The following is a 26,741-nucleotide window of genomic DNA, read 5'->3' as shown; positions in this document are numbered from 1 at the left end:
TAGCGCCTTTATATGTATGTGTTTCCTTCCCCTCTGACTCTTAGTCTGGCATTCTTTCCCCTAAGGCTCTTCCTGTGTTGACCTGAAAACTCAGATCCTTCTTGGACATGTGACAGAGCCCGATCTTCCCCCTCCTGAGCCTGCACAATTGATCCCTTTTGGTACCTTAGTGTAAAACATCACAGTTATCCCTGTTAAATTGCATCTTTTTGGTGTCAGCGGGGCATTTCTGCCTGTTGAGAGAATTTTGAATCTTACATTGGTCTGTTATCATATTAAACATCCTTCATAGCTTTATGTCATTGAAAAATATGATAAGCGTGCCTCCTATGTCTTCTTCAATGCCATTAATAAAAATATTGAATAGATGAGAATCCCGGGGCTGAGCCCTATGGCATTCAATCAGTGGTCCCCCTGCAGGTTGTGACAGAGCCATCCATCAAGCCTCGTGGGTGTAGATGTACAACCAGCAGTGAATCCGCTTAATTTTTCTCTCATAGAGCCCACCACCTTATAGATAATGAAAGACCTCATCAAGTGTTTTATTGAAATCAAAGACACTATGTCTATGGCATGCTCCTGGCCTGTCAATGCATACTAATAACCCTGTCAAAAAAGGAAATTAATATAGTTCAGCATAACTATATTTCATATGATATAGTTCATTCTTTTTAATAAGACCACTAAAGTTTGAAAAGAAGAGTGTCTATTGGCGTAGGAGTGGTTGGCAGGGAAAAGGCGCCTGGCGGGCTGCTGAGCTACTTCTGGTTGGGAGGCACGTTGGTGAGCTCCTCACATATCCTGATTGGGTTCGGAACCTGGGCTTCATCAAAACAGTGAAGGATGATGGTAATAATAATAAAAAACCAGTTGTAGTCAAGTCAGTTCCAACTCATGGTGACCCATGAGAGTCGTAAACTATAGGGTTTTCAGAAGTCAGTTGCTAGGCCTTTCTTCCAAGGTGCCTCTGGGTAGACTTGAACTGCCAACGTTTTGGTTATCAGCCAAGCACCACCCAGGGAAGATAAGAATAATAAAAAAAAAAAAAAAAAAAAAACCTCACTGCCATCGAGTCATTTCCAACTCATAGCAGCCCCTCCTTGGATTTCCAAGGCGATATCTCTACGGAAGTAGATTGCCTAGTCTTCCTTCTGAGGAGTGGTTAGCAGTCAGATGCCTTAGGCACTATGCTACCAGAGCAAACCATTGCTATCATATCATAATGATCCCCATAGGGTTTCCAAGGCTATAAATCTTTACGGAATAAATTGCCTCATCTTCCTCCTGCAGAGCAGCTAGTGTGTTTGAACCACCAGCTTTCTGGTTAGTATCCAAATGCCCTACCCACTATACCATGAGAGCTCCTCAATGGCAGTGTGGTAGGTCTTCGTAATCATAGTAGTTACCATTTACTGAGACTTGTTTTATGTCAGACCATGTACTAAGTACTTTTGGTGTCATCCTGACACAGTGACCTCAAGAGGTAAGTACTGTTTTAACCCCATTTTTCAGATGAGTTAGGTGAGGCTGAGAGAGGTTAAAGAATTGACCCAAAGTCATGTATTAATTGCCAGAACCAAGACCTCACCCAGTCACCCTGGTACCAAAGCCCTGCTCTTAATCACTGTAGCCTCCTGCGTGGAATCTCATGCCTGAATAATGTTGATTAAACATCACTCCTTTAGGGGAGAAATAAGACCCTCAAAAATACTGAGGCAAAATCTGTCCTACCCATTCACTAGCCTGTTGCTGAACAGCCTAGGCTTCTTGAGCACAGCTGCCCTCTGGGTCATATTTTCCTTGAGATGTACTAGATACCCTGCAGTTCATATGTGATCTCCTGTTGGTGCAGCTGCTAAGTGGTACATTCGAGAGAGCAGGCTCTATGGAGATCCCCAATTACAAGCTTCAGGGATGGTCTTACTTACACTGTAGTTACTGAATACTGAATGCTTTCTTCCAGCACTATTCTTTAAAAAAAAAAAAAAATCTTTACTGCAATATAATTACAGATCCTAAAATTTATCCATTTTAAGCATATAGTCCAGTAAGTTTTAGGAAACTTATGCAGCTGCCGAATGAACAACACAATCCAGTTTTACAGCATTTCCACCAACCCCAAAAGTTCCCTCATGCCCATTTGCAATCATTCCAGCTCCTGTTCTTAGCCCTAGGCAACCACTGTTCTGCTTTCTATCTCTATAGTGTTATATTTTCTAGAAATGTCATTTAGATAGAATTACAAAAAAAAAATAAGCTTATGTGTCTGGCTTTTCTCACTTAGCATAATGTTTTTGAGGTTCACCATGCCATAACGTGTCTGTAGTCTGGTCCTTTTTATAATTAAGTAGTATTCCATTGTATGAATGATCACATTTAATTTCTTCATTCACTAGTTGATGGTATATTTTGATTGTTTCCAGTTTTTAGCTATTTTGAATAATGCTGTTATAAAAATTCATATACAAACTCTATGTTTTCATTTTTCTTGGGTTGCTACCTAGGAGTGGAATTGCTGGCTCATCTGGTAAGAAATAGGGTTCTATTTTAAGAGACTGACAGTTTTCCAAAAAGTGGCTGTACCATTTTGCATTGCCACTAGCAGTGTATGAGGGTTCCAGTTTTTTCACATCTTTACCACCACTCAATGCTGTCACTTTTTAAAATTTTAGCTATTCTAGTAGGAGCTCTGGTGGCATAGTGCCTAAGGCATTTGACTGCTAACCAGAAGGCTGGCGGTTCAAACGCACCAGCCACTCCTCAGAAGGAAGGTTGGGCAATCTACTTCCGTAGTGATATAGCCTCGGAAACCCAAGAAGGGGTCACTATGAGTTGGGACCAGCTCTATGGCAGTGAGTTTGCTTTTTTCTTTTTTTGGATTTGAGTATGGTATAGTGGTTCCCAGCTTGGTTCTATTATTTTACTTTCAAAGGAAATTGGAATTAAAGAGTGAAATAACGGGGTGGGTGGAAGAGGGATAATGGGAGAAAAGAGATTATATCAAATCTTTCACTGTGTCATCCTGTTTTTTTTTTTTTTTTTCCTCATCTTGAAACTGTCCTTGGGACTGAAAACAATAAGAGTATTTGTTAACCCATGACATCCTTTGGCCCACCACACACACACACACAAAAACACAACTGCCATCTAGTCAGTTCCAACTCATGGCCAGCCCATGTGTTTCAGAGTAGAGCTTCTCCGCGGCGCTCTCTTGGTTGGGATCTTTGCAAGAGTATATCGCCAGGCCTTCCTTCCACAGTGCCGCTGGGTGGGTTTTAACCTAAGGGTTCTTAGGTTAGCAGCCAATCACAAACCACTTGTGCACTCAGAGACCTCATATCAGGTTATACAGCTCTAGAGAGAACAAAGGAGAGTGGGAAAGAAGGAGTGAGAAGAGAATGTGTGTCTTCTGAATACATCTATCTCAAGGAAATGCTAATTATGAGGAGATGAGATGACCTTTGCATGGAAAGAGAGACCTTAATGGTATAATTGCCTACAAGCATTTAAGGATTCTGGAGGCACAAAGCCTTCTTTTGTAATGAAGGAGAATCTGAAGTTCGTTTGTAAAACTCTCCGAATTACCTCTTGATGAAGGAAGGTACTGATATTCTGATTGTATTTTCTTATGAACATTTCCGCTGGTAGATTGGAATATGGTGCACGCTCAATTCTAAAGCGCAGTAATAGCTAAGCCAGAAACCCAGACCTGTTGCTATCAAGTGGATTCTGACTACCCCTTAGGGTTTCCAAGGCTGTAATCTTTGTAGAAGCAGACTGTCTCATCTGTCATGGAGTGGCTGATGAGATTGAACCACCAACATTTTGGTTCACAGGCGCTTAAACACTGCTCCACCAGCTCCTTACTAGCTAACTAGGCTAAGCAAAATCTGTAGATGTATTAAGGGTTTTTTTTTTTTTTTTTTAGTTATTTTTATTTTTGGAAGGGGTTTCTGAGGCGTATCTCTACAGAAGTAGATTACCCAGTCTTCCTTCCAAGGAGTGCCTGGTGGGTTTGAGCCACCAGGCTTCTGATTAGCAATCAAATGCCTTAGGTACTATGCCACCAGAGCTCCCATGTAATTATCATCCCAAACAGAAACTCAGTGTCCATTAAGTAATAAGACCCCATCTCCCCACCCAGTCCCTGGTAACCACAAATCTACTTCGCTCTCTAGGCATTTGCTCATTCCATGTATTTCATGTAAGTGGAATCATGCAATATTTGCCCTTTTGTGTCTGACTTTACTTAGCATACTGTTTTCAGGGTTCATCCATGTCATATCATGTGTCAGAATTTCATTTTTCTTTATGTCTGAATTATATTCCATTATATGTATAGACCACATTTTGTTTATCCGTTCATCAGTTTGTGGACATTTGGGTCGTTTCCACCTTTTGCCTGTTATGAATAGTACTGCAGTGAATGTGTGTTTGAGTTTCTACTTTCAAGTCTTTTGGGTATGTGCCATGGATGTGTTTTTAAAACCTTAACTTCAGCTAGTTTTTAGGTAGATTCTTCTCCCCTCCCACACCAAATTCTTTTAGCAGGGCTGCTGGCAAGAAACAGAATTGACTGGATTGGATTTGTTGTTCTCATTTCACTGTTCTGTCCTCTGCTGTTACATGCTGTTAAGGCAGCAAAACAGAAAGAAAAAGACACCAAAAATTGACTAACCAGATCCTCATTTGCCTAGGCTTGTCTCTTGAGGTTCAGTTGTCTTAAAGCATCCCAATACAGACATGTGCATATTCATGCATTTTGCATATGTCAATTTTTTTTTAATATTGAATGAAACTATGTTCATAATGAATTTTGTTACCTATAATATCAGTTACAGTACTGAGAGCTTTGAGCATACAATACAGTAGATCATAAATTTTATGATCTGAACAAGGGAAAGAAGATATGTTAGAAAATATCCTCAGTACTTGTAAATATCCAGCCTGGTTAGCAAAGTAGAAGCAGAACAGACACCTCTCTGCTTCTTAAGATGCAGAGCATTTTTGTGTATTAATAATACCGCAGAAAACTTGGCAGTTTTCAAATGATATTAGCACATCATCGTGTCTCTAAGAATAACTTCAGATGTGGGATATAGCACATTTTCCCCATTTTCTTTGGCAACAGATTTTCCTTCACTAATCTTGATGATTGGGTTACTGAGCAGTGCAAACCAAAGTTAAATGAAAATTTAACTTGCAGCAAGTTGTACTTAAAAGTAACTTACAATGTTATGACAAAGAAGAAAACTAAAGAAAAGAAAAAAGATGTCAACATGACTCGTCATGAAAAAAGTACAAGTAACTCACGGAGAATTGGGAATTGATTGGTTGGTTGGCTTTTTGTTTGTTTGTTTGAATCTTCTGGAGCAGTGTTTATGAGAAAAGATAATCAGAAAATTGGTACCTTCATCAAGAAGTAATTTAGAGAGCTTTGCAAATAAACCTCAGATTCTCATTGATTACAAAAGAAGACTTTCTACCTCCAGAACCCTTAAATGCTCATTGGCAATTATACCATTAAGGCCTCTCTTCCCATGCAGATTATCTCCTTTCCTCCTAATCACCATTTCCTGTTTATTGAGACAGACTGTATTCAGAAAACTCCTGTGTTCCCGTCTTACTTTCTCACCCTCTTACTCATTGTTTCTCACTGTCCTTTGCTCTCTCTGGAGCTGTATTACTTGGAACTAACTGCCTTTCCTACCCACAAGTTAACACAGTTGTATTTTGGTGGCATCTGTCATACAAACTGTCATTTGCTGATTATCTAGCAGCAGTTTCTTTGAAAACTAATTACACAAGGAAAAGAGAATTGGGGAGAAGTGGAAGAGGTAAAGTGAGCCCTGGTGGCACAGTAGTTAAAGCATTTGGCTGCCAACCAAAAGCTCAGTGGTTCGAACCCACCAGCCACTCTGCAAGAGAAAGATGAGGCAGTCTGCTTCCGTAAAGAATTATAGCTTGGAAGCCCTATGGAGCCATTCTACTCTCATAGGATCACCGAGTCAGAGTTGACTCGCCAACAGTGAGTTTGGTTTTGTTGGTTTGGTAGAGGTAAAGGGAAGTAATTCTCACTGGTGGGAGGTAAGGAAGTTTTGGGGTCCCTGGGTGGTGTAACCGTTAATGTGCTAATCAAAAGTTAGTGATTCACATCCACCCATAGGCACCTGGGAAGAAAGGCCTGGTGATCTGTTTCCGAAAAATCAGCCACTGAAAACCCTTTGGAGCACAGTTCTCCTCTGACAGTTATGGGGTCACCGTGAATTGGAATTGGCAGACAACAGCTGGTTTGTTTTTTTGTTTGGGGTTTTTAAAGGAAGTTTTACTTCCCCTGAGCTAAGATGGTGTGAAGGTGTTAAGCTGCTAAAGCTCAGAAGGAATGGAAAACACAGTGTTTCCTATTGAGAGTGGAAAGGGAAATAAATAAGATGGGAACGTTCCACAGAAGGTCCTTTCCTTTCTTTGCCATTCAGAGACATCGCCCTGCTTCATTTGTTGTCCTCTGTGAAAAGGATCACATTGGAGATCTTAGGACTGTGCCTGTGAGGTGCACCAAGTACATCCACTTGAGTGCTAAGTGCTCTGAGGGGTCAAGGATGCATGGCACTGTGTCTAACCTTACAGAAACTATAGTCTGGTTAAACAGGTAGGTGTGTACACATAAAAGGAAACTAGCGGTACAAGCCAGGATGTATCAGATGTCAAAGTGCAGGGCAGCCCACGAACCCTAGACATTCAGAGCAGAGAGAGGTCACCATAATGTAACATAGGGAAGGAAGGCTTTAGATGGAGCTCCATTCCCCTCTTGCAAGAGTCAGTAAAGAGGAGGGCAAGGACATTTTAGAACTGGGGCTGCAGGGAGCAGGGAGCTGGCAAAGAGATGTATACGGCATGTTTGGAGACATGTAAGAGATTTGTGCATTTGAAGTTCAAGTTTTTAGATAATAGAGGAGACGTTTGGAGAAGTGAAAAGCATGGATCCTGATCTAAAGGGGTATAAAATCTACCCGAAAACCCAAACCAGTCGCCACTAAGTCAGTTTCAACTCCTGGCGACCCCATGTGTGTCAAAGCAGAACCCTGCTCTGGAGAGTTTTCAGTGGCTGATTTTTCTAAAGTAGATTGCAGGCCTTTCTTCCAAGGCATCTCAAGGTGGTCTCAAACCACCAACCTAAGATTAGCAGCCCTGTACATTAACTGTTGATATTACCATATCCAAAACCAAAAACAAAACCAAACCACTGCCATCAAGTCGATTCCAACTCATAGCAACCCTATAGGACGAAGTAGAATTGCCCCACTGGGTAAAATAAATCTTTATGGAAGCAGGCTGCCTCATCTTTCTCTCACGGAGCAGCTGGTGGGTTTGAACCTCTGACTTTTTGGTTGGCAGCTGAATGTTGTAACCACAGAGCCACCAGAGCTTCTTACATCTATAACAACATGTTTAAATAACAAAGATAATATTCAAAATGTTACTAATGGTTATTCAAGGGTAGGGTAAGAGAGTTTTAAGGTTCTTTATACTTCAAGGGGAAATAATTACTTAATTCCATGCTTTATCATTTTCAGAGCAACTTCCTGGTCATTCTCATTTAATCTACAGAAATGTCTTTTGGGTTGTGAAGGCTGTACAGACACATATATTCAGATAGATACATAGGACTATTAAAAAAAAAAAAAAAAAAAAAAACTTACTGCCATCAAGTTGGTCCCGACTCATAGCGACCCCTCCTTGGGTTTCTGAGGTGGTATGTCTACAGAAGTAGATTGCCCAATCTTCCTTCCAAGGAGTGGCTGGTGGGTTTGAACCACCAGCCTTCTGGTTAGCAGTCAAATGCCTTATGCACTACGCCACCAGAGCTCCTAAATAGGACTATAGATAGGAAAATACATGCATATACCTCTTTGCTTGTTTGTTTATATTTTTTCTACCTACTGGATTGAGAGTCCTTAGAAGACTAAATATCTGTCTCCTTTGTGGCCCACACATTACCTAACAGTGGTTATACATGGAAGAAATCCAATAAATGTTGAGTAAAATGATCCCTTTCTTTCCCCCTTTTTACCATGGTTCAAAAATGTTAAAGATAACTTGGCTAAAAGACTCAGGGCAGGGTCCACATCTCATGACTTTCAGGTTCAGAGGTCTTTTCATCCGTCACCCCATGCCAGACATGCATGATTACAGTCCAAGAAATGAGAGAGAAGATGTCACAGTCAAAAAACTGGATGCAAGTTCAGATGAGGATTCCTGGGAATGTGGGAGTTGAGAGAGAATGACACAGGTACATTTGCCTTGATGCTCTCAGGTGGAAAAGTGATTAGGAATTATTACCAGTCAGGGGAAAAAATCTCTCACATTTAATTGCAATTTTAGTTCTGTGGATAAGAACAAAGCAGATAAACCTACACCTCAGCTTCCATTCTGCCTTTAAGAACCCCAGAATTCCTCAGAACGCTTTCTGTTTTGTTAGAAGAGGCCACTTTGAAGCCAAATGAACTCTTTAGGTTTGGCGGGGGAGCTGGTCTTTTTTTATTTGGCCGGGGGGGGAGCTGGTCTTTGTAGTTGACAAATATCTAGGAAAGGACAGGGACGGTGGTCTCCCCAACCTCAGAATGCAGGGCCTCCAAATGCAGGAGGAAACTGTTTCCATTTCTCCCCAAACATGAATCCAGAAATAAGAAGGATGCAGCTCGTTCTAGGGCACTGATAACTGGGATTGTCCCTGTGCTCAGCCTTGCTGCATGTGCAATCTCTGGAGACTTCCAGCTACATATGTCATTTCACGTCTGTCAGCTAAATCTGAACTCCAAAATACAACAAATGCAAAGTGTACCAGTGAGGAACAGTACATGGATTCGTGATTTTCCCTAGAGGACATGGTGCAGCCGGAAGTACATGGATTGAGATTTCATGCGGAACATGGAGACAGACTGTTGCTGTATGACTTTTCCTTGTGACTCGTGCATTCTCGCAGTTTTCTTTGTTGTCTTTTCATATGGTATCTATGCACACACATCAGTGAAAATAGAAATTTTGGGTAGTAGGTTTTTTATGAGTGTGTAGAATGTTTGATACCTAGACAGAAACGTAAACCAAATTTCCAACAAGAGGGAAATGGTTAATGAATTATAGCATGCTTCTCTGAAGCAGAATCATGGGGTTACTTACAAGGTAACTGAGAAGTCTTTATGTTGGAGGAAACTTTGTTTGCTTTTAAATTAAGTGAAAAATACCAAGGTAAAATTGTGCTCCTAATATGGCCATAATAAAATGTGATCATGGAGGGAAAAAGAAAAGGAAATAGACCTAAATTGTTAATAGCCTATATTCTCTTATGCCTGTTTTTCTATATTGTATAAAGTATCTACAATGAGTTCCAAAACAAAGAAAAAGAAACTTACTGCCATCAAGTCGATTCCAACACATAGCAGCCCTGTAAGTCTCACTGTAAGTAAGCCAGACAGTTTAAGTGAGATATGAAAAGGGCTGTTCTTCACAATGTATAACACAAGTCAACATTAAAGCCACCAAACCAAAACCCATTTCCATCGAGTCGATTTCAACTCATTGCAACCGTATTGGACAGAGTAAAACTGCCCCTCAGGATTTCCAGGCCTGTAAATCTTTACAGAAGCAGACTGCCTCATCTTTCTCCCACAGAGCAGCTGATGGGTTCAAACCACCAACCTTTTGGTTAGCAGCCAAATGCCTTAACCACTGCACCACCAGAGCTCTATCTATAATGAGTAATCACTGTTTTTAGGATCAAAATCAAAACACTAGTTAATTTTAAAAAGCAGATTAAAAAAAAAAACGTTTAATTTACATCACATTATTTAACATGTTTAATTTCTTTCACATTCAATTTAAAAAGAAAAGAAGGCAGTCTAACCACACTGACTTTCAGCTTTGCTGTGACATTTATTCTGACGTGAGCTACTCAGTGCAAGTGAATGTCATGATATTGTCTACCAGAATTCCCACAGCTAAACCTAGACACATGAATGACAATGACATGATAGTATAGCATTGTCGGTCAGCATACTTATTCTTCTATCACTGGCATTTGAAATGGCGTTTCTGAAGTTGTCCTGTTTCACTAATATTGGAGACAATTCCTAGAGGCAGACAACTACTCTGATGAATGGAGACCAAGCTGTCACAAGCCCATGTTGTTTCAGCCTTATTGCTTGCCTTTGACCCACATTTTTTTAATGAGAGTTATAAGCAAAACCACTCAAGAAAACATGCAATAACTTTTATCTCTTATCTATTAGAACTCAGCAGCTGGAACTTCATGCATCTAATAATCCACTTTCCCTAGTTAATGGTTTGAGAATGTAGTTATTTGTGTCTGATCTCTCCAATATTGAGTTGTTCCATTTGTCCCATTTTCCCTTCAGATACTCTAAATAATTTGTTGGCAGAAACTCAGTATTGTTTTTTGATTTGAACTGGATTGCCCTGATGACTTAGAATAACTAAATTAATAACTAAAGCCCCCACAATTACCATTATCTTATATTTTAACCATCCCTCCCTCAATTAGGTCCCTTGTACTTGAGATTAGCTTTCACCCAAGTTGTAACGAAAACCTTAAAGAATTTTTCTCTACCACAGTAACCATTGCTCTGGTTTGTTTTCTAAAAAAGAAAAGAACAACTTAAGGTTTGTTGACAGGTTTCATTAGTCATGGCATCTTGAGTTGTAGGATGCTTCTACTTCAGGGACTCTATCAGCTTCCAATTAAGCTGTTCTCGTGGCAAACCCAACTGCCTTGGACTTGACTGTTCCTTTTTCCATAATGGCTATCTTTCTTTGGAATATTCTCTCCATTGTCTTGCCAATGGATTTTTTTTCATTGTCAACTTGGGCATTTTTAAGCTACATGTCACTCTCTCTATCACTCCACTGTTAGCCGACTCAGTTGGAGTCTTGGGTTTAGCTACATATGCATTCCACAGAGCATTCTGCCTGTGCACTTGTGGCCTGTAGCTTTAACACCGCTTGTTGTCCAAAACTGAAGCTGCATTTTAAAGTTTGCAGATGGTCAAGACCCAATATAAATGTTTTAAACATGATAATTCAAAATAAGCAGCACTGTCTTAAGAAGCATCACAGTGGTATAATAGTAGCTAAGGCAGAAAGGCATAGAGGTTATAAGCGGTAAAGAACAAATTAAGTGGCAGGTATCAATCCCAGCTATGACACCAGTTAGCAGTGTGACCTTAAGAATGTTACTCAGCATTTCTGAGTCTCAGGTTTTTCATCTCTAAAATGCAGTTTCTAGCACAAGAAGAACACAAAACTAGAGCAAAGCAAATGTTCAGTAAATGGTAGTTGTTTTTGTTAGTATCTTCTGTGATATAAGGTCACGTCTAATACATAAGAAAAGTTATCCAGTTGTTCTTGACATGAATCATCACTCTGTGTTAATTTGCTATCTCTCTCTCTGTTTCTCTGTCTGTCCTCTTATGGACAGTTCTATGGAAAAGGCAAGGAGCCTTGGGGATGCAGTGGTTAAAGACCTTGTCTGCTAACCAAAATGTCAGTGGTGCAAACTCACCAGTTGCTCTGTGGGAAGATGTGACAACCTGCTTCCATAGAGATTATAGCATAGGAAACCCTATGGGGCGTTTTCACCCTGTCCTATAGAGTTACCATGAATCAAAGTCGACTTGATGACAAGTGGTTTGACTTTCTGGTACGTAGGAGGCAGCAACAGGGCTCCAGTCTACCTCATATTGGCAATTAAATGGTGTGGATGGGAGAATAGCATACATTCCTTTAAGTTTGATCTAGTAGTAAACTAATTGATAAAAGCCAGACCTGTTCCTATCAGGGTATGTCTCTTCAATGTGATCTTTTCCAAGGTTAGCCAAGTCTTTTCATGCAAAGCACCAGCATATTTGTTTGACATGATTAACTTTATGAAAATGAGCTAAGCCCTCATGCTTCTGGATCAGGATTCCTATCTATGCATCCTCAGATGCCATTTGCTGGAAAAAGCACAAACTTGAAGGTTTAACTCTTGCACCTTGCAGTTTAACTCTTCATCTTCCCAACAACATTTGAGATTGGCATTAACTTCTTCACTTCATAATTGAGGAAACTGAGATCAGAGCATTTCGGTAACTTGCCTAAAATTGAGTAGTGGGAGAGTAAACCTAAAGCAGGAGGGAAGGTACACCAGCTAAATTTTATGACAGTCATTTGTTATTGAGTATCAGTTATTTGCCAGATAATCTTGAATATCTTTAGTACTATAAAAAACACTTCTTAGCAGGACTCAGGGGCCCAATGTAGGACCCCCAGCATTACAGAGAAAAAGGCTGTGGAGTTTTTATGTTTATATCCAGTAATATTCTATTCTATTTATATCCAATAGAAGCTTTTGGAAAGGTAATTGAGAATAAGAATAAAGTTGTTATGTTGTTATGTGCCATCAAGTCATCTCCAACTCATAGCAACCTTATGTACAACAGTACAAAACACTACCCAGTCCTGTGGCAGCCTCACTATCCCTACTACACCTGAGCCCATTGCTGCAGCCACCATGTCTATCCACTTCATTGAGGGCCTTCCCCTCTTTCATTGACTCTCCACTTTACCAAGCATGACATTCTTCTCCAGAGAATGGTCCCTTCTGACAACATGACTGAAGTAGGTGAGACGAAGTCTGGCCATTCTCGCTTCCAAGGAGCATTCCAGCGCACTCTGTCCACAACAGATTTGTTAGTCCTTTTAGCATTCATGGTACTTTCAACATTATTTGCCAACACCACAATTCAAAAGCATCAACTCTTCTTTGATCTTCCTTATTCATTGTCCAGCTCTCACATGCATATGAGGCGATTGAGATTGCCATGGCTTGGGTTAGGCACATCCTAGTCTTCAAGGAGATATCTTTGCTCCTCAGCACTTGAAAGAGGTCTTTTGCAGCAGATTTGCCCAATGCAATACAACTTTTGATGTCTTGACTGCTGTTTCCATTGGTGTTGACTGTAGAACAAAGTAATATGAAGTCTTTGACAGCTTCAATCTTTTCTCCATCTATCATGATGCTGCTTATTGGTCCAGTTGTGAGGATTTTTGTTTTCTTTGTGTTGAGTTGTAATCCATACTGTAGACTGTAGTCTTTAATTTTCAACAGTAAGTGCTCTTAAGTCATCCTCACTTTCAGCAAGCAAAGTTGTGTCATCTGCATATTGCAGGTTGTTAATAAGCCTTCCTCCAATCCTGATGCCATGTTCTTCATATAGTCCAGCTTCTCAAATTACTTGCTCATCATACAAGTTGAATAAGTATGGTGAAAGGATACTCCAACTCCTGGCACATTTCATTATAATAATTGACTTTGTCTTCTCGAGCTGCTCTTTGAAATCTTCTGTTCAGCTTTTATCCTGTTGAGTCTTCTGTTTTTTCCTGATGCACTTACTTCTTGATTTTAAACCATGCAGTTTCCCCTTATTGTGTTCTAATGACAGCCTCCTGGTCTATGTACAGGTTCCTCATGAGTATAATTAAGTGTTCTGAAATTCCCATTCTTCTCAAAGTTATCCATAATTTGTTATGACCCACATAGTCGAATGCCTTTGCTTTGCGTAGTCAATAAAACACAAGCAAACATCTTTCTGGTATTCTTTGCTTTGAGCCAAGATTCATCTGACATCAATTATGATATACCTCACTCCATGTCCCCTTATGAATCCAGCTTGCACTTCTGGAAGTTCTCTGTCAATATACTGCTGTAACCATTTTTTAATTACCTTCAGTAAGATTTTACTTGCATGTGATATCAGTGATATTGTTCGGTAATTCCCACATTCTGTGGGATCAACTTTTTTGGAATGGGTACCAATATGGATCTCTTCCAGTCAGTTGGTCAAGTAGCTGTCTTCCAAATCTCTTGGCATAGCTAAGTGAGTGCCTCCAGCAGGGCATCTGTTTGTTGAAACATCTCAATGGGTATTCCGTCAATTCCCAGAGCTTTGTTTTTTGCCAATTCCTTCAGTGCAGCTTTGACTTCTTCCTTCAGTACCATTGGTTCTTGATCATATGCCACCTCCTGAAATGGATGATCATCTACCAGTTCTTTTTGGTATAGAGACTGTGTATTCCGTCCATCTTCTTTTGATGTTTCCTACATCGTTCAACATATTTCCCATGGAATCTTTCAATACTGTGATTCAAGGCTTAAATTTTTCCCTCAGTTTTTCAGTTTGAGAAATGCCAAGCATGTTCTTCCCTTTTGGGTAGAACTCCAACTCTTGGCACATTTCATTATAATAATTGACTTTGTCTTCTTGAGCTGCTCTTTGAAATCTTCTGTTCACCTCTTTTATCCTGTCGAGCCTTCTATTTGCTGTAGCTACTCTCCATTCTAGGGCAAATTTCAGAGTCTCCTCTGACATCCACTTTGATCTTTTCTTCCTTTCCTGTCTTTTTAATGACCTTTTGCTTTCCTCACGGATGATGTTCTTGATGTCATCTCACAGTTCTTCTGGTTTTCAGTCATTGGTGTTCAGTGCATCAAATCTATTCTTTAGATGGTTTCTAAATTCAGGAGGGATATAATTAAGGTCATATTTTGTCTCTCCTGGACTTCTTTTAATTGTTTTCAGTTTCAACTTGAACTTGCTTATGAGCAGTTGATGGTCTGTTCGATAATCAGCTCCTGGCCTTGTTTTGCTGAAGATATTGAGCTTCTCCATCATTTCTTGTCACAGATGTAGTCAATCTGATTCCCATGTACTCTGTCTGGTGAAGTCCATGTGTATAGCTGCCATTTGTGTTGTTGAAAACAGGTATTTGCAATGAATAAGTCATTAATCTTGCAAAATTCTATCATGCAATCTTCAGCGTCATTTCTTTCACCAAGACCATATTTTCCAGCTACTGGTGATTCTTCTTTGTTTCCAACTTATGCATTCCAGTCACCAGTGATAATTAACACATCTTAATTGCATGTTTGGTCGATTTCAGACTGCAGAAGTTGGTAAAAATCTTCAATTTCCTCATCTTTCGCTTTGGTAGTTGGTACATAAATTTGAATAATAGTAATATTAACTGGTCTTCCTCATAGGTGTATGGATATTATCCTGTCACTGACAGCATTGTACTTCAGGATAGATCTTGAAACATTCTTTGTGGTGATGAATGCCATGCCATTCCTCTTCAATTTGTCATTACCAGTATAGTAGATCTTATGGTTGTCTGATTCAAAATGGCCAAAACCAGTCCATTTCAGCTCACTAATGTCTAGGATATCAATCTTTATGTGTTCCATTTCATTTTTTAAAACTTGCAATTTTTGTAGATTCATACTTCGTACATTCCATGTTCCAATTATTAATGGATATTTGCAGCTGTTTCTTCTTATCTTGAGTCATGCCACATCAGCAGAAGGAGGTCCTGAAAGCTTTACTCCATGTACATCATTAAGGTTGGCTCTATTCTGAGGAGGCATCTCTTTTCTAGTCATATTTTGAGTGCCTTCTGACCCGAAGGACTCATCCTCTGGCACTATATCAGACAATATTTCAGGGCTATTTTTCAGTAATATATCAGACAGCATTTCACCACTATTCATAAGGTTTTCACTGGCCAATTCTTTGAGAAGTGGATGGCCTCTTCCTTCTTAGGCTGTCTTAGGCTGGAAGCTTCGCTGTAACCTGTTCACCATGGCTAACACTGTTGGCACTTGGAACACTGGTGGCACAGCCTCTAGCCTCACAGCAACACACAAGCCACCACAGGACAACAAACTGACAGACAAGTTCATATCCCTTAGCTGTTCCAAATTGCTTCACTCCTGCTTTCTGGCCTTCCCTGCCAGTTCTGGTCCTCCAAAACCGTCTGCTGCTGCCTCCCAGCCTTCCCTACCAGCTCCGACCCTCTAAAAAGCCATCTGCTGCCACCTCCCAGCCTTCCCTTCCAGTTTTGGTCCTCCAAAAAGAAAAAAGAGGAATAAGAAAATGTAGGTGCGTATTTGTATGTGCTGCAAATATATCCAGGTATATAGCAGAATATACAGGGGGCAAAGTTACGCAGACTTCTTAGCCATACACCTTGAGGGACTGAATCACTGGGATTGAGGATTTAGGACCATAGTCTCAGGGGACACCTAGGTCAATTGGCATAACATAGTTCATAAAGACAGTGTTCCACCTCCTACTTTGGTGAGTAGTGACTGGAGTCTTAAAAGCTTGCAAGCAGCCATCCAAGATAAAGTTATTGTTCTCTTCCAATATGGAGCAAAGAAAATTGAAAAAAAAAGTCAAAGACTCAAGGGAACAATAGTCCAAAGGACTAATGGACCACACAGACCACAGCCTCCACTAGCTTGAGTCCAGAAGAACTGCATAATGCCTGGTTACCACTACCAACCTCTCTGAGCAAGATCACAGTAAAGGTCTTGGACAGAGTGGAAGAAAAATGTAGAACAAAATTTAAAATCATAAAAAAGACAAGACTTACTGGTCTGCTAGAGACTGAGGGAACCACTGAAAATCTATGGCCTTTAGACATCCTTTAAACCTGGAACTGAACCCACCCCCATAAATCAACTTTCAGCCAAACAGCGTTGTTGTCAGGTCAGCTCCAATTCATTGTAACACTGTGTACAACTGAAAGAAGCACTGCCCAGTCCTATGCCATCCTCACAATCCTTCCTATACTTGATCTCATCGTTACAATCACTGTCAATCCAGCTCCTTGAGGGTCTTCTCCTTTTTTGCTGAACCTCTGCTTTACTAAGCATGATACCCTTCTCCAGGGACAACATGACCAAAATAGGTGAGACAGAGTCTGGCCATTCTTGTTTCTAAAGAGCATTCTGGCTGCACTTCTTCCAAGACAGATGAAGTACATGGTATTTTCAATATTCTTTGCCAGCACCACAATTCAAAGGCAACAATTCTTCTTTGGTCCTCCTTACTCATTGTCCAGTTTCACATGCATATGAGGTGATTGAAAATATCATAACTTGAGTTAGGTGCACCATATAAATAGGCCTATAGAGTAAATGATAACACCCATGAGGAATGTGCTTCTCAGAACAGTCGATGATACAAGACCAAAATGGCAGCATTTGCCTAAAAACGAAGTTCAGAAGGCAGGGAAGATGGGCAATGGAAATGGGGAACCCAGGGAGGAAGTGGGAGGAGTGCTGTTACACTGAGAGGATTGCAACTAATGTCATGAAACAAAATGTGTACAAATTGTTGAATGGGAAACTAATTTCTTCTATAAACTTTCACCCAAACCACAATAAAGTGTTCAAAAAGAAAAAGAAAATGTAGTGTGTTTAGACTTGCAAAAGGCATTTGAAAAGGTTAATGTATTTTTCTGAGATGAGAGAATTCTTTGATCTTTATGCTTTAGAATAAAAGAAACAATGCAATAGAGGGCATTTCTCTAAATCTTATAAACAGAGTTGCCTGCAAGTAATCAGCACTGAGACCACACTTATTTAGCATATTTATAAATCATCTGAAAGAAAGAGTACATAGTGAAATTTCCAGATTTGCAAAACCTGCTAAGCTCTTGTAGGTAGTGAAATGCCAAGCTGGCTAATAGAAATGCAGAAACATAACACAGGACTACATGAGTGGGCAGAAGGATGGCAGATGGGCTTCTGCATGGGCAGCTGTAAGATAAGGAATGTAGGGAGAAGCCATTCAAACTATTCTTCCAAAATTATAAGAGTTTGAACTATGAGCTGTAACAAAATAATAGACTTTGCTGTTGGTGTATACCTTTGTCCATAGCTATTCCTACTGCAACTAAAAGGCTGGCCAGAAATCAGGTGTGCTTAGGAAAGGCGTTTAAAGAGAGGTGTTAGAAAGCAGAAAATAGTATTCTATTCAAATGTAAAGCCACAGTTCACTTATACCTGGAATATTGTCAAAAATGTGTTCAACAATCCTAAGCTGTTGTAGTAGGATAGGACAGGGTACAGAGAAAGCCAGCTAACATGACCTTTGAAACAAAATGGAAAAATTAGGGTTCACCAGCCTGGGAAGATGAGGGTTTATAAAATCATAGGAATATGGTATATGTGAACAGTCACCTTGGTTATCATTTACCACCCCATCATCATCAACAGACATGGGTCTGGTGCTGATGGGCACCTGTAGCAGAGTGGAATATAAAAATAGGACATAGTGCCAGATTAAAATCCAATTCAATCAAGGCATAAAGGACAAAAGGTTAACTAACAAATGTTGTTGTGTGTCACTGAGTTGATTTCAACTCATAGTGAAATGTATGACAGAGTAGAACTACCCTATAGGCATTCCCAGGGTATAAACTTTATGGAAGTACATAGCCAAGTCTTTTCTCCTATAGAGCCACTGGTAGGTTCGAACCACCAGCCTTTTGGATAGTAGCTGAGCACTTAACCCTTGTACCAGCAGGGCTCCTTAATAGGTTGTACAGTTTAGGAGGATAGAAGTCAGAATTCAGAGTGCTGGCTCTAGGCACTAAGTAAAGGCCCCTTGACTTTGGGCTTCAGCTCTGCTTCCTATTCCAAGCCCATTGCAGCAAGTGAGAGGCTTCTTCTGACTCACACAGCTGATGGCCACTGAGGCTGACAAACCCAAGGTCAACAGGTAAAGTGATACAATCCCAAGACTGGCAGGCAGCAGAGCAGACCACTGGTTCAAGTCCAGGAGCAATTCCAAGACTAGCAGACAACACAGCAGGCCACAAGTTCACTGGAGATGAAGACTCAGCCAAATGCCAGATCCAGAATGCCAAAAGCTAGAGACCTTCATCAAAGCTTCTCCATATCTACTGGAAGCAGGCCTCACCCCGAAGGCAATTCCCTTTCAGCTGATTAGATGCTCACAGCACATTCCACCGTGGAGGTGATTGCAGTCTCATCATGGGAGTAACTAAATCCAGCGTCCAAACTACTCAGAACCATGGCCCAGCCAAGTTGACATACAACCTTACCTACCCCAATAGGCTGTTGTTTGTTGTTGTTAGGTGCCATCGAGTCACCTCCAACTTATGGTGACCCTGTGTACAACAGAACAAAACAGTCGTGTACTATCCTCACATACTTGGTATGCCTGAAGGTCCATCATTGCAGCCACTGTGTCAGTCCATCTCGTTGAGGGTCTTCCCTTTTTTTCACTGACTCTCTACTTTACCCAGCATGATGTCCTTACCCATCCCTTCTGGTAGCATGACCAAAGCAGGTGAGATGAAGTCTGGCCATTCTCGCTTCTAAGGAACATTCTTCCAGGACAGGTTTGTTCATTCTTTCAGCAGCCCGTGGTATTTTCAGTATTCTTCGCTAACACCATAATTCAAAGACATTAACCACAATAGGCTAGTGAAAATTTAAGGTGGTATGCAATGAGGGCTAAAAAAAGAAATGCCTGCTTCTCCCCTTAAAGGTTGAAAAGAGAAAAACTGAAAATAATAATAGTAATTCATAAATGGTAGTATATTGGGGAACTAGTTACATCCACTGAGAGTTGTGACGTCCTGGAAATATACGTGGATGGGAAAGGAATTAAATATATATATATTTTTATCAATGTGTTAAAATAAATCAATAGTATTTAGAGATATGCCCGAACTTTGCAGTTTCTCCTTGGGGGTAAAACAATCTTTGAAATCAGGCAAACCTGATAAAAATCCCAGAACCACCACTTACTGGTTTTGGGTGGGCTACCCAACTACTCTGAAGCTCAGTTTCCTCATCTGTGAAACAAGAATATCCCCTTCTACATAAGGATGTTGAGAAGATTGAAAGAGAATTTGTAAAGCACAAAGAACAGGGTGAAGAATGGAGGTGCTCTAATCGTTAGCCCCTTTGATGTCACTTCTACAATGTGCCCTTTGAAGCACTGTTGTTGTTGTTATGTGCCGAGTTGGACCCAACTCATAGCGACCCCTCCTTGGGTTTTCAAGGTGATATCACTATGGAAGTAGATTGCCCAACCTTCCTTCTGAGGAGTGGCTGGTGGGTTTGAACCACCAGCCTTCTGCTTAGCAGTCAAATGCCTTAGGCACTACACACTGAGAGATACAAAATACAATCCTGGGTTGACACTGAGTGACCTCAAGTAGACCATGCTTGTGTTCTAACCCTAATTTTGCTACTTTCAATCTGTATTAACATTCATTCTTTCATACGCATTGAGCTTCTATTTCAAGCATTGCTTTAAGCATTTGAGGTACAATAGTGAGAAATATACACCAGGGCCCTGCTTTCAGGAAGCTTACAGGGTGAAGGAGGGACCCAAATAATAAATCTATAAATAAAGTTATTTTGGGGAATGATAAAAAGAAGATCTTAAGGTAGAGTGTGATAGGAGTTGAGGGCATAACTCTTAGCAAAGAAGTTGATGAAGGCCTCTCTGAGGAGACAACACTTGAGCAGTGTCCAGAGTGATGAGAAGCTGCCATTACTGAAGACCTGGGGGAGAACATTCCAGAAAGATGAACTACAAGGGCAGAGGCTCCGAGGTGGAAATTAGTACAAGGTGGTGGAGGAACAGAGGAGGCCGGTGTGAGTGAGCATACTGAGGGCAGGGATAAAGAGAGAGAGAGAGAGGACTCAGTTCCTATAGGGCCTTGAGGCCAGAGCAAACCAAACCCACTGCTGTATAGTCAACACCAACATATAATGACCCTTTAGGACAGAGTGAACTGCCCCGTTGGGTTTCCAAGGCTGTAAATCTTTACAGAAGCAGACTGCCTCATCTTTCTCCCATGGAGCAGCTGGTGGGTTTGAACTGCCAACCTTTTGGTTAGCAGCTGAATACTTTTAACCACATGCCACCAGAGCTCCTTGAGGCCAGGTCAGGACTCAGATTTTATTCTAAGAGCAGTAGGAACTTATTTGAGAGTTTTTAACCAGTGATGTGATTTGATTTCCATTTTTGAAAGGTCATTGTGGCTGTTGTGTGGAGACGGACTCTTCAGCAGCTCGAGTAAAGGAGAACTTCCTCTGCTTTCTCTTTCTCCCCCCACTACTTGCCACTAGACTTCGGGCTGCTCTCCCTAGCTTTCTTGACTTGAGGGGTCACGCCGATTCCACACCACCCCTCTCATATTGCAGAGGCATCTCTGCATGAATATTTTAACTCCTTCATGTTTCAGAACATTTTAAAATGATGTTTTTCCAATGAAATATTTAACCCAAATGTATATTGTTTCAGGTTTTAAAAATCAATTTGATTGGCCACAGGAAACGTATCTTGGCATCTCTGGGAGACCGGCTACACGACGATCCTCCACAGAAGCCCCCTCGGTCTATCACCCTCAGGGTAAGTGCCAGACACCTCCGTTTTGTTTTCTACTGTGATCCTCAAAAAGTATTTTGTGCAATAAAATGAAAAGCAGTGCATTAGGAAGTACAGGTGGTTTCCCATGTAGCTGACCCCTCTGAATAAAAATACTCTCCTTTTGTATTGCATTCTATAAGATAAGATTTGTCTTCTGAATTGGTTAAATGTATTTTTGAGATTCAGATGTACATCTCTAATGGAATTCAGTCTGACAAGCCACCACCTCTAAGAACCACTTCCTCCTCTCCCATCCCTCACTCCCATCTATGCCAGTAGTCAGGAAATGCGTTTTCTGTCCAACTCCTCGAACCCAGGGAAAGAATATCACTCAAGGACCACAGTTAAGATCAACTTAAGATTAACCTTAGGGTCTTTTATTTTTTAAGAAGTGAAAGTTGCTCCACTTTTACCCACTTCAAGAAGTTAGAGTAGAAAATCATAAACTTGATTTAATAGACTCTCTCATCTGTATTTTAAAAACGATATTTCATATGTATTTTTTAATTATGGGGGAAAACTGTGGAAAGGAAAGAGAAATGAAGTGGAAGGGAAGGCAGAAAAGAAAGGACAGAGAGAATGAGAATTGAGAGGCATGCTGATGGGTAACATGGCGGCAGGAAGGAATAGCTGACAGTTGCTTATTTTCATGGGTGTATCAGAAGTTTTCTAAAAGTCACCAAAAAACTGGGCTCTGCCTGACAAATGGGAGAGAGTTCCCACTCTGTTCTCTATTTTATCCTGCACTTGCTTGCTTCTGATTCCCTTTCTGCAGCCATGTCCGTGTCAGAAACAGGGCACTCAACATAACTGCCAGCATAAGTGCGGTCGGATGCTCTGGCCAGTGAGCTTTAGCCAGTAACACAACTACTGCCAGTACTGCATAGGGCAGGGCAGGAGAGGAGCCAATGAGATTTTGAGTCTGATCCAGTCATGAAGGAGAAGGAAGTATACAGACTTAAGGGGATGGAAGGGAATTGGTTCTAGGAGGAAGCCATGAGGGAAATTGATTATTGGGAGGATAGGGGATACACTAGGATATCAGAAGTAGTGAGAGTAAAAAATAGGACCCATTCTTCTCCCTCAGCAAGAGGAGCCTCAGATAAATTGAGGCTGCAGAGAGATCGCATCTTGCTTCACTTTGCTACATGGAAAGGGAAGGAGGATGAAGGCATCACTGGTGTTATCACCCTAAAATGATTCTTTGGGGGAGAAATTCATGCTGCTATTTCCTTTACTCCCTGTCCTTCCCCTTCAGAGCCTCACCCTCTGACTCCCTGGAACAGAATTAGGCAAACAATAAATCAAAGATGGGGATCCCAAGAAAAAGTACAGGAGCTTAATCTGTCCAGAACACCTAGGGAGGAAGTGACATGGAAAATCAGCATGATCAGTCAGCAAATCAGTCGGTTTCTTACTTGCAAACATGCGGGCTAAGCTCTCTGCTGCCCCCTATCTTACTTCTGACCAGTTTCCTAGCTTGAGTGGTCTTTGCCGTTGAAACGCATCTTCTGCCTTTATATGCATCGCTCTGCAGTCTGTATGTGTCATATGCTGTGTTTCCATACTGTGTCCTCTTCCTGCCCTAAGGCCAGATGCTCTTTGATGAAGGATCAACACCCTTTGTGTTCCATTTTAGCCTTCTCATGGCATCGCCCATGCTGAGAACACTCTGCCCCCCATAAGGATGCAATTCCTTTGTTTGTAAATACATGTCATAGTGTCCAGGGTGCCCAGCATACATGTATCTCTCTTCTGAGAGCACGCATATTACTGCTTTAAGAAAACAGAGGCTGCTTCTTTAAACTTTTGACTTGAAATATTTAAGGGGGAAAGTATGGACTAGATTGTGCCATAAACAAAATGGTGGCCTGTCATCAAGTCCTTGGCAGTTGATTCAGAAATGACTCCCCACAGTTTATCTTGTCAGTATCTCACAGTTTTGAAACCAAAGGTTAGCCTCAAGGACATGGTATTTATTTCATGATGTATTTCCATTCAGGAACCCAGTGGTAATCACACTCCTCCTCAGTTGTCTCCATCACTTAGCCAAAGCACTTACACCACTGGTGGCTCCCTAGACGTTCCTCACATTATCATGCAGGGCGATGCAAGGAGGAGAAGGAATGAAAACTACTTTGATGATATTCCCCGATCAAAACTGGAGAGGCAGATGGCTCAGGTAAGGTATTCCACCTCTGTGACGTTTTGCCTTCCACCGCTATTAAGAAATGCCTTCTAATGTTGAACATATAGCTTACTATGGTTGCTTTTGCTTATTGACCACATCTAACAGGAATTTTACCAGTTTATGGTGTATCTTTCATTCCCTGCTCCCTTGAACTAGACTGAAACAGGCCTTCCTGGGAATGCAATGTATACACACGCCCTTCTTATGTATATGCATACCCTTTGTTTTCCATTCTTCTATCTGATCTCATTGTACCCAGAAAGTCTTTGCCCTAAATGGAATAATACTGAATAAGAATCAATTCACAATTGATTACACAAGGTTATAAAATGTAAGTTAGTTGATATGGCAGAAATTGTGGGGGGGAGTATTAATGTAATGTTTCTAATTTCCTACCAAGTTTACACAGTTGTATAGAATTGTGCTAGTGGAACTAGTTGTATCATCTTATGGTGTCACCTTGAATGAAAATGATGATGCAATAACTGAAAACAGAGATGGTCACATTCAGACCTTTCCAGATTTGGGGTGTGGATGTCCAGGTCTAGCCTGTCCTCAGCAGACTGGTCAGAAACTTGAGTTAGCCAGAAGCAACCAGTCGGCCTCTTCCTAAACCATATTCAGGTGGGCAGCTAGCTCTGCAGTTTTGCCCTGAGACTCAAAGATGAGGATGTGTTGACAATTGTTGGCAGAATCAACTTTTTTCAACCTATTCTAGGTTCAGACTGGCGTACCGAGAGGCTTCTCTCTACCTCCCACCCCTGAGATGAGAATCTTGAGATGAAATTTGACTGTAATTCCTTTGCCGTGGTTGTTAAATATTTTTTTCAATTGTTTAATGAGATTCCATTTTTAAGACCCTTTGGTAAACATTTTTGCTGCAGCTCACAAAAGGAAAATGGGAAGAGAATATTTGGGAAACTGGCTGTTCTGCCTGTAAATGCCCTGAAGACAGAGGCCCTGGGAAATTTTAGCTGTTCAGCTCTTTCAATATTGAATTATTTTCAGGGTTCTTTGTGCAGGGAATGGCAATTCTGGGGATTATGAGGGGTCTTTTATTGAAGGGAGATGGGAAATGTACAGAGACAAGAAAATAATGGTTTTCCCTTCCTCCCTTTCTAGGTGTTGCTTTTTAATCCACATCACTATTTTCATTAATGTTCCCTTAAATAGGGAGTCTGGGAGCCTTTTTCCCAAACTGTACATACATATATATGTATGTATGTATGTATTCCCTGCTATTTGTTAGTACAGTATTTGTGGACTACTCAAAACTCCAAACGCAGTGCCACTAAGTCAATTCTGACTCATGGCAACCTCTACTGGGTTTCCGAGGCTGTCAGTCTTTACAGAAGTAGATCGCCCTGTCTTCCTTCTACAGAGCAGCTGGTGGGTTTGAACCACTGACCTTACGATTAGGAGCCAAATGCCTTATCCACACACCAGCACATATGTGGTTAAATTTCTTTAATGACATGGTTTATTTTAACCTTGAACTGTATGGTCTTCTTGTAGTAAGACAAACCGAGTCTTTTCTGAACCGTTTTCTTCCCCAAGTAAGGGAGCGTAGCTCTTTGTGAGTATTCACTATTGACTGTGTCAGCTTCAGTAACAGAATCATCTATCACAGTTGCTGGAATAATTTTTAAAATTTCTCCAAATAGTACAGTTTCCTCGAAGAGGAATTACTCTTAGGCCTATTTGTGAACACACAGAGGTAATAGCAAGATTGCTCCCTTATTTCTTCCTGAGGTTCACCAGCTAAGGCAGTATTGCCTTTTGGACTCCTCATATCTTTTTTCATCACTTCCATTGGAATACATCTCTCTCTGGAATTGTCTTGCCTTGGGAAAATGGGATGAAGTTTTGTCTGGCTGGGTAAGATGAGCCCAAAGGCAGAAAGAAGAGTGAGATTAGCAGGGTGATGGGCCATGGTGAGCTACACAGGGTCTGTATGAGTGCACTTACTTACCCCACGTGTAGAACTAACAGTGATGGAATGACTGATGGGCACATAGGCCTCCATTAGCAACCAGGAGCTTAGCAGAAGCTTTCTAAATCCCGCTGCTCAATGTAGTACATTTGCTGCAGAGAAAATAGGATGTGGCACTACAGGAGTCTAATCAATAAGAAAAGGGGATTCTGAGTTGCAGCTCTTTAGGTTGTATTAATTGCAGTTTTTATGTGTTTGCTTTGAGAATGTTGCCTAGTCTGGCAATGCCAAAAATTGTGGAGAAACAAATGTGTGGATCTTAAAAATAGTGTGTTTTAACCTGTCAAAATATAAAATATTTTGTTGTAATTCTGTTGTTGAACAATTCAATTTTTGTGACTTGTCTATCACTTAGACACTCAGTTCATGTTTTTTCTTATTCCCTTTTCAGTTGTTTGCTGTAATAACAATTTCTAAAGTTATTTGCTTTTTTTTTCTTTAACAACCTGTCATCCTCTCTCCAGACCACACTCTTCCCTGAAGATAAGTGCTTTGCCAGTAAACTTAGGTCTTCGTAAAGACTTCAATTAGCGACTGAAATTCCTATAAGAGAGCAGCTAGTTAGGCCTCTTTCCAATGATGAGCTCAGTCCCTGCAGTTTTCTTTCCTAAGGACTTTGTCCCAGCGAGCTTGCTCTACCTTGGTTACAGCTTGCCTAACCAGGCTCTTTCTGTTTCCCACTAACAGGTGTAAGTCCAGCTTCAAGCTTTCTTTTTACCTACAGAAGAGAGAAAATGCAGTAAAGAGAAAACCATCAGGATAGGTTTCTGTTCTCAGACACCCCTCTGCTTCTTGAAGTTTAGCTCACCCCCCACTGCAGTGAGTTGGAACTCTAGCCACAGGCCAGACACTTTAAGTACTTTCATTTCCAGTATATTTTATTTTATTTTTATTATTTTTTTTATTTTTGCAGTGTTTCCTCCCCTCCCCTTCCCACCCTGGCAACCAACAAAGAAAGAGAAACCTTAAGTTCTTCCAGTAATTCATAGGAGTTTTGCCTTCTTAAGGTCTGCTTAACAAATGTTTGGGGGTACATTGCCTAACTTAGAAAATCAGTGCTTAAAGTTAAATTGAGAGGAATTTCACACCCATTCCACCTATTACATTTGTTAGAAAATGTTTGTTTAAAAGGTAATATTAGACCAGCAAAGAGATTGCTGAAAAAGAAATAAGGAAATCAATACCATTCTCAATAGCTACCAAAAAAATAAAATACTTGGGAATAAATCTTACCAGGGAC

The 26,741-nt window shown here is 40.7% G+C and overlaps 1 protein-coding gene across 1 annotated transcript in view; it reads left to right on the top strand.

Moving 5' to 3' along the window:
• The window catches only part of ANKS1B (ankyrin repeat and sterile alpha motif domain containing 1B), a 1,816,017-nt gene that overhangs the window by 1,693,728 nt on the left and 95,548 nt on the right, over nucleotides 1-26,741 (top strand). Inside the window, exons 18-19 of the mRNA XM_042781827.1 lie at nucleotides 21,192-21,299; nucleotides 23,320-23,499. Of these exons, the coding sequence (XP_042637761.1) occupies nucleotides 21,192-21,299; nucleotides 23,320-23,499 (288 nt within the window). The remainder of the gene's footprint in view (nucleotides 1-21,191; nucleotides 21,300-23,319; nucleotides 23,500-26,741) is intronic.

This window comes from Orycteropus afer, unplaced genomic scaffold (genome assembly GCF_000298275.1).
Source record: "Orycteropus afer afer isolate SDZICR_OR568_19922 unplaced genomic scaffold, OryAfe1.0 scaffold00177, whole genome shotgun sequence".
Classification (NCBI taxonomy): Eukaryota; Metazoa; Chordata; class Mammalia; order Tubulidentata; family Orycteropodidae; genus Orycteropus; species Orycteropus afer.
This window is presented reverse-complemented; position numbering and strand designations above follow the sequence as displayed.